The sequence below is a fragment of the Apus apus genome, chromosome 4, assembly GCF_020740795.1.
Source record: "Apus apus isolate bApuApu2 chromosome 4, bApuApu2.pri.cur, whole genome shotgun sequence".
Lineage (NCBI taxonomy): Eukaryota > Metazoa > Chordata > Aves > Apodiformes > Apodidae > Apus > Apus apus.
The window spans coordinates 105616231-105625011 of record NC_067285.1 but is presented as its reverse complement, the minus strand read 5'-3'; the positions used below and the strand labels follow the sequence as shown (position 1 = coordinate 105625011).

Sequence of the window (8781 nt, the reverse complement as noted above, 5' to 3'; positions counted from 1 at the left end):
ACATATCCCAGAAGGCAGAGCGCGGACGGCGCCGGGGAGACGCGAGCGCTGCGGCGCAAGGCCTGCTGGGAGCTGTAGTCACGGGGGTGAGAAGGAGGAGGCGGCCCGGGCAGGCCGAGGCGGAGCTGGCTGAGGCGGGCGGGAGAGCAATGGTTGGGGCGGGCCGTGGCTGCCTGCTCTTTGCCTCCGCCCTCGGGGAGGGGGAGGCCGGTGCCCGGGCGAGCCGCGGGTGATGGGGAAGAGGCGAACGCGGCGCTGAGGTCCTGCGGGGCCGGATGAGCGGCGGCTTGGCGTGGCGGCGGTGGCGGGGCTGGAGGAGGGGGCGAAGGAGGCAGTAGGGGCGGCCTCCTCTCCGGCTGCCCTGAGGGGAAGGAGCCCCCGACCATGGAAATCGAGAACATCGTGGCCAACACGGTGCTGCTGAAAGCCCGGGAGGGTGAGAGCTGCGGGGCGAGGCGAGGGGGGAGGAGAAGCGAGAGGGCGCGGCGGGGCGGGCTGCGGACGGGAAGACCAGGGTCTGAGGTGAGGGGAGAGGGGGCCAGCCGGGAGCGGGGAGAGGAAGTGATGGAGGAGGAGAGGCTGCGGAGGGAGGCGAGGCTGCCAGGCCGGGGGGTCCGGGCGGGACGGGGAACCCCCCCGGGGAGGTGGCAGGACGGCGGGTCCCGGGCAGCGCCCTCAGGCACCTGCCCTGCTCCTGCCGCGGGGCCGGTTCCGAGCCCCTGGCGTGTCGCTCGCTCCTGAAAAAACACCCTCTTTTCTCCTTCCCCCTGCGGGCTCCCGGTTCGAGTGGTGTTTTTACCGGATGTTTTAAGGAGATCGTTAATCCCTAGTTCTCTATTGTAAATATATACGCATAGAGATACGGAGGGCGAAGTGACATAAATCTTCTCTGGGAGAACGTTGCGCTCTTGTCTTGCTGAGATTCCTGCTTGTGAAAAACTTAGCTGGTGAATGCTACCTGTATTTTGCAGCCGAGTGTTAACCTAGTATTAAAAGTGTGCTGTTTTCCATTGGGTTAGTACTTAAGTTTGATTCCCCAGAATGTTTTGACTTGAGGATTCAGCCCCCAACAAACATTTTCCGTTTATAATGAAATTTAGTCTAGCACGTGGTTGTTGTTGTGTTTTGTTGTTGTTGTTGGTTTGTTTGTTTGATTTTTAAAGACCTGAAATAAGATTGTCCTACTGTTTTTTCCTGTATATTACTGTCCATTAAATGGCCACTTGAAAGCCTCCCCAGATTACCACTGTACTCAATGTAGAGTATGTTTTTCAACTGTGAAACGTGCATATGCTTTTTGGAATGGATCCTGCTTTTCGTAAGTGTGTTGAGAAGTCCCATTAGTTTAGCTGGAGCAGTTTGAAGTGAGTAAGAGCAACAGAATCTGCCCCTGTATGTTTTGCAAGTTTCTCCAACTGTAAATGGGTTTGGCACTTACACCATATGTGTATCCAGTTAAATTTGCCTTAAGCTGCAAGAGAGGAAAATCAGCTTTTTGACTTTGAAGTGGGGTTTAAAAACCAGAACAGTGATCACAGTTTTGGGCCATTTCCCAACCTTAGCTGAAAAGACCACCTCAAACTACAGGACATGTTTTGGCTGGTTTCACTGACGGTAACATGTCTGTGGTGGTGCTGCCTGAATTTGAAGTTTGCATTGAAGTGATCTGAGAAATGAAGGGAAAGTGGAATCTGGCTCAGGACCTTTCTATGCCCAAGCCCTCACCACAAAGAGTGGAGTGGTAATCTAGAAAGGCTTTTAAGTGGCTGCTTAATGTCAGGTTGCCTCTTTAGTTAAGGTTTCACTATGTTTAAAATAAACTGTAGTGGTAGAACTGACCAAACAAGATATTTTAATGAACTAAATGAAAGTCTGACAGCAGCTGATGTGAAGATCAGTTCTACCTGATGTGAAGCTTGTCAAGGTAATGGTAATAAACTGTTACTCTTTTGTACCTTTAATTGGCCTGGACTCTTTTGTGTAAGCATGCACAGAAATGTGATTTCTGGCTTTGAAACTATAAAACTCCATTGATCAATTGATAGAAGGTCTTTTACCTTTTCAGGACTGAGCTCCTGTGCAAGGGGTGCTTTTTACATCACATTTTCCAGAACACTTCTTGAAATGAAAGTGCTCCCTGCCTATTGCAGGCTCTGGGAGGTCTGGGAGTGTCTGGTTTACTCCATCTGTCAGGACCATTCCATAAAATCCCTGTCCCAACCCTACTCTTACATGCCTTTTAGGGTCCAAGGGAATGGAATTTGCAAAGTTAGTATGTGAGGTAGATATTTTACTGAAATACATTCTTTGCTAAAAGGGCCACACAACTGGGACAATTTCAATTGACCTTTAACTTCCCACATTCCCTTTATCTCACTGTATTAATGTATGGAGAGGTGGGACAGCATGGAAAAGTGCAGAATTACTGTTTCTCATGGAAGTAGGCAAAATCTTGGACTAGTATAAAATAACAGCTTAACTTATTTTCATCTATAGGCTTAAGCCACATCCTTTTTCCAATTCCTCAGTGTGTTAAAGACTGGATAAGAGAAGGTGGTGATGTGCATCAATATTTCATTTATAAAAGCAAAGTAAATAAGAAGTAAACATCTGTGCTCTTTTTTTATAGTTTTCAGTGGCATGTTAGAAGAAATTAACATAGGCTTAGTTATGGCTTGCATGGGTCAGTCTCAGTCTATCTTGTAGTTCCTTTGTGATGAAAATGAGAGTAGAAAAAGATTGTACTATTGAAGTTGTATCTTATCAAGTCTTTTAACCCTAAAGATGTCATCTTCATTTTGCAAATATAGAAACAGCATTAAAGATGTTGCATACTTCTCATCTGATGAAAGGTTATGTGAATATCATTTGGGTTTTATATTTGTAGGTGTGCAGAATTAGCACACATTGAACAGCTAGGTCAGTGTCTACTCTTTAAATCTGACTTGAAATGTAGAAGGTAAATTTGATAGCCCGGAGCTAACCAGTGTTCTTAGACAAAATACATCATTTTTTACTGCTACTTTATCCTTCTACAGAAAACAAAACAGTGGTATTGATGTATATTTATAGACTAACTACCTTCTCCTTCTTACTAATGGTCTTACTGTTAATTTGTTTCAATAGAGGTGTAAATCTTCTAATTCAATTTGCATCAGTTTGTAAGAGTTTACTAGTCCCATATTTTTGGCCAGATCCAACCTCAGCTTCTTCCCAGCCTCAAAACTTTACATTTTGTCTTATGATGCTTTTCTCTAAGAGGATTTTTCAAGCCTTTTTGTAAAACAGATTATTTTAGTAGAAGGCTTTTTCCAATACAGGCTTGTAATATCTCTGTAGCAACTACAAAAAAATACTTTATGTGAAGAAGGAAAGCTATGAGGATTCCTTATCTTCTTTTAATGGTGCTTTTGTAAATAATCAAATGCCAGTTCTTTGCACACGTGGGTGTTAGCGATGGCTCATAATATATGACTCTTGTACGTGCCTACTACTAGAAAATACTGTGCTAACACAAAGTACCCTATGGTACGTTATGGATGAAAGACTAAGGAATCAGGAGCTAAACTGGGAGTTTTTTCTTTCCTCGTCCACTTTTCCAGTTGACCTGCTTTTGCAGAGCTAACTTGTCCGTGGAGGGATTTTCCCCTGGGTGAAAACTGCAGTGGAAAGTGTTCTGGGATTCCCTGTCCTAGTTTCCTGGGATAAGTGGCCTTCTGTGCCAACCCAGGTCTTTCCTCTTGTGCATGTGTGACTTTTTGAGGGAAATTTGTATGTGGGAAAGAAAAACGGACAACTTCCTCCTAAGGTGAACCCTCTGGTGGAACAGGCACAAGTGAGTCAGTAGTAAAACGAGATTATAAAGCAAACTCCAAGTTGATCTTACAAGCACTGTAGTGCAGCAACTGAGATAGAAAAAAACAGGTAAGTGTAAAATGATAATGATGTGTGAACTGTGAGATAGACAGTGCGAAACCTTGCAATTTCATGGTCTCCTTACTCAGATTTTGACATATAGGGATTTTTATGTGTAAAAGAATTAATGTGCAGCAATATGACTTTGTGTTGTGGAAGAGCAGAATTAACACATTCATTTTTTCCTAGCAGAAATATCTTTGAAATTAGTACCTCTTGAAAGACACTGAACAATTTATCCCATAAATGGGGGCAAATAATAAATATAAACCAGGTTGTTCTGAAAAAATCTAAAGTTCACAAAAAATGTTTTTATGTTATATTCACTGTCTATTTTTATTTGTATCTTGTGTTTTTCATAGTTATTTCAATCACTCTTAATAAATCATTTGACTATATGTAAGCCCCAAATTAATTTCAGCATCCCATATGTAGTCTGTGATGTTTTGAAGGAAAGAAATTAATCACTGTATGTTTTAAGCTGCTTAGGAGCCTTCCTTTTTTCATTGCCTAAAGTAATAGCCTCCAAAAATACATCCAAAGGGTAGATCTGTAGTTCCTTTGAAGTCCATGGCAGTTTATTCCCATTGAGGATCCATGCCAAGAGTGCGTTTTAAACATACCTGGTCCCTCTGCATTCACTTTAAAATTCAGTTGTACTGCTCTGGCAAGAGCAGTTTGTGAATGAGAATTGGATCTGCTGTTAGGCATATAATATGCTCTATGTCATTGATTTAGGCTAAATTAAGATCATGCCTCAAGCAGATTTTTCCTCAAGCTTTTGTTTGTATTGGTTCTAGCCTGTGGCTGCAGAATGGGCGAGATAGTTTCCAGTTGGATCTATGAAATGGTCTAGGGTGTGGATTGTTGTGATGGGTTTTGGTTGTTGTTTTCTTTTTTAGTATGTTCTTTGGTGTTTTGGGTTTGGGTTTTTTCCCCCCCCAAAATCAGTTTTCAGATGGATCATCAAGTTCCCACAGATTTGATAATTGTTATGTGCAGCCCAAGGTTGGAGTTAGCAGGAGCCTTTCAGTAACAGAATGTGATCACGGTTTGGCTTAAGCAAATTCTGAAAAATACTTGTTGCAGAATTGAAATTGTATTATTAGCACTCTACAAAAAATAAGCAGTCCACTCAAATTGTGTGCTTTAACTATCTACGTTTAAAGACCACTTAAATAATTCTGCAAGCAAAATAAATCCTACTTTTGCTTGCAGTATAGACTAGTAATTCAGTATGGTATTGGTGATGATACATAGGCAGATGTCCTATAATGTGTGCATTTGTAACTAGGAAGAAAATTTCAAGGAAATTGCTCACATCACTGCAGTTTGGCTATCAAACTGAATTAAAATCTTTAAGGAATATGGACAAGTGGAAACCAAGGCACAGTGATACCCAGAAAGTCCATTCACCAGCATCAAATACAAATTTGAATGTGAGAGGGCTGTGAGGTTTTGCAGTTGCTGTTATTTTTGTCTGTTCTTCCCTTATTTGCCTCCAATGTTCTATTACACTGCCTTATTTCATTGTGCTTTAAATTGCTGTAAACTCATTGTGGCAGGAAACATGTCTTCCTGTGTTTGTACAGAATTATGCACAATGTCTGCCTTTTTGTCCTTTATTTAATGAACTGCAAGAAGAATGCATGTGGGCATGTTGGAATCTAAATAATTACATTTACTAAATAAACATGAGAGGTCTAGTTATTGATAAACACTGCTGCTTTGCTTATTTCAAAGGTGGCAATTATAACTAGAGGTTTCACAATCTACTTAAAGGAATTTGACTTCTCTGTTGCAGTCATTATGTACCATTATGATAAAAAGAACCTTGTTTGACAAAGAGCTGTCTGTAAAATTGGAGTTTTAGAAAACTGTTGGGTTTGTTTCTCTCTCATAAGTTCTGTTAGCCAAGTTGTTGTTATAGACACATTGAAATGAAATGTATACGTAGATGTTGCATTGTTTGATCGGAAGATTAGGTCAATGAATTCGTGTTTAGATTAGTTGCATTTACTTAAGTTGATAGAAGGCTTTCTTACCAAATTTCTGAAGAGGTGCAGAAGCCGTTCAGCATGTATGCACTGGCATTCTTAAGTGTGCACATGATTACTGGCACTGTAGATAGAGCCGATGTGAAGAACCAGTTGTTCAAGTGGTTATAACTGTGGGAACAATAAATGATTGTGCATATAAATAAGCTGCACAAACGTTCACATAGATACCTGGGGTTTTTAAATGCTTACAGTGTTACTGCTCTAACAGTCAAATGAGCAAGAGGACTCTAGCATTACCTTGCTCCAAGCACTTGAATGCAGGAGTGTGAGGAATATTATCTTAAAAATACCATAACAATCTGTGATCTATAGGTATCTTTGTTTATTTATTGAACTGCTGGCATTTTTTCTTCTCTTTGCATTCAGAAGTGCCTCGACCTTTATAGCGCTGAAGAATTAGGTGCCTGCCCTGTTTTGAAACCTGAATTTTCAGCTAGGTCATTCTGGTAAAATTCCTGAAAGGCACCTAAATTATATGCATTGTATTTTTGGGAAAAATACATATCTTTCTGCATTTAGAAGAGATGCCACTCTGATAAACCTAGTTGTTAAGTTGTGACCAGGCTTGTTTTTCAAGGAGCTGAGATGTCAAAACATCTATTTGACCTAAGCAATGGAGAAGGTAGCAGAAACCCCACAAAGCAGTACAATATGAGCTATCTCTGGAATCGGAAGCATGACAGCCTTCCTCAAGTGATGGTGTGTGTGAACTTGTCTCCTAGCCTGAAGTTAGTAGTACTTTGGTGTTAACATTCTGAAGACCTGAGATATCAATTCCACAGTACTTTGTGTCTTGGAGGTAGGTCTTGCACAGTAAGGGCATACCATCAATATTTGTTACTTAGTAGGCAGTGTTTACAAGTGTCTTTGTGACATAAGGCCATAGTTAAACAGGAATGTTTTGATTTTTCAATGACAGGTTTTAGTCCTTATTGGGAGTGTTTTGAAGGAAAATTCTTCTGTATTTTTCTTTGAGACAGTCGATTCATTTATATGGTTAAGGGTGTGCTCTAGGTTGTCTTCTTGTTGCAGTTTGATGCTTTCAGAGCTTATCTGGGTGTGGTCTGGTATGAATTTCTCAGCTGGTATCTGACAATCTGGTTTGTGGAATCAGTTTTGCAAGAATGATGTTGTAGCAATCATGCAACCCTAATGCTGAATAGCTGTGCACAGAAACACGTTACTTACCCTTTACAGACAGGAAGGGTGAACCACTGAGGTCCCTGAACAACTCCGTGGCAGGATCTCAGTGTCAGTGTAGTAGCCACTGAATCATAGCACTGTAGCGTGTACAGCCTGTAGTCAGTATACATTCATTAGCCATAGATAGTACAATGCTTCTCACTATTTTCATTCTGTAGGAGAGAATTCAAGCTTTCTATCTCAAGGAAAACTGACTTAATAATGTTCAGTTAACATTGTACTCAGTGAAATTACAATTATGCTATAAATTCTGCCTGTAAGGAAGATCACTGTGGCTGTGGGAAGTCCATCTGATGATTTGAAAAATACCCTTTATTTGTCTAAATCTGTTTCTACACCAGATGGCTTTGTTTTGCCACAGCAGTTTCTCTTTGTGTTTTTACTGATGAATTGATCTTGCCTTACAAAAGTAACGAATGCTTCTCTGAAATTGTAAAAAAAAGGCTGAAAAATGGGAACATCTCAAAATCTCTCTCATAACATATTGCATTCTAATGCAATGACCTAACTGAATTTAGTACCTATCTTTTTAAGAAGCAAAAACATGTAAGGAGGTAAATGCTGAAATTCTAAGAAGTAATCTGGGGAGGAGAAGAAGGTAAGTTCACTGAAGAAAACTGGCTTCATCCTGGCTCAAACCAGGACACTCATGTACCCAAAAATGCAGTTGCAGTGTTTCCTCATTGTAATGGTATATTGCTGCATTCACCCTTCTCTTTGTAAAAGAGGAGTTGCTTCAAGTTGGACATTGTTCTAGCCAGCAATTACATCTGAAAGAGGCAAAAGTGGTATTTCATCTGAACCACAGAGGTCAACCATAAAGCAGATTAACCTAATGGCTTTGTTGCTGCAGTGTTGGAAAATAAGCTGTTGGTCTTTCTGGAAGAATTTTATCTGAAGCATTTTAGAATGAAATCCAGAACAGAAGCTCTGAAATCAATATTAAGACACTTACAAACCACAACTATTATAATTTGATTTGATACTTCTTTTAAACTGCCTCAGAAATGGAAAAGGATTTGCAATTAGGGCATAATATGACAAACAAATTGGCCCTCTCCCATACCTTTTACCAGAAATGGCTAATTTCTCTGTAAGTGATGTAGGTCATGCCTTCTCTTTACATTATTGGGACATACAGTAAAAGCACAGAAAAAGTCTGTAAATAGAAGGTCAGAGAAGAGAGAGCATGTTTAGTTGATACTACTAAGCACTTAGTTCTTGTATATCATTAATACATTATATATAGTCTTTATTGACTTCTGTAGGATGGTGAATTCAGTTGCATTCTAGCATGAGGTCTCTTTTTGTAAAGTGAATCATGGAATGGTTTGAGTTCCAATCCCTTGCATGGGAAGGGGGCACCCACAAGTTCCCTGGGCAACCGGTGCCAGTGTCTCACAATGGTCACATCAAAAGTAGCTGGCCAAATATTTGAGACCAAATGCAGCAGACTTTCTTATGTTGGAATTGAAGTGTAATGCCCCAGTGATCCACATTTTTTTTTGTTTTGGTTTGGTTTTTTTGGGTTTTTTTTCTCTTCGACTGCACTTCAGAGGATGATGTACTTGGTGTATATCACAGTTCAGTTTTACTTTTTACA

The 8781-nt window shown here is 40.7% G+C and overlaps 1 protein-coding gene across 2 annotated transcripts in view; it reads left to right on the top strand.

The window, feature by feature from the left end:
- Positions 1 to 155: 155 nt before the first annotated feature.
- GRK4 (G protein-coupled receptor kinase 4) overlaps positions 156 to 8781 on the top strand; it is a 39016-nt gene continuing 30390 nt past the window's right edge. Inside the window, exon 1 of one of the 2 annotated variants that reach the window (XM_051619038.1) lies at positions 156 to 436. In XM_051619038.1, the coding sequence (XP_051474998.1) occupies positions 385 to 436 (52 nt within the window). In that variant the 5' untranslated portion in view covers positions 156 to 384. The remainder of the gene's footprint in view (positions 437 to 8781) is intronic. The other variant, XM_051619039.1, reaches the window with a different exon arrangement.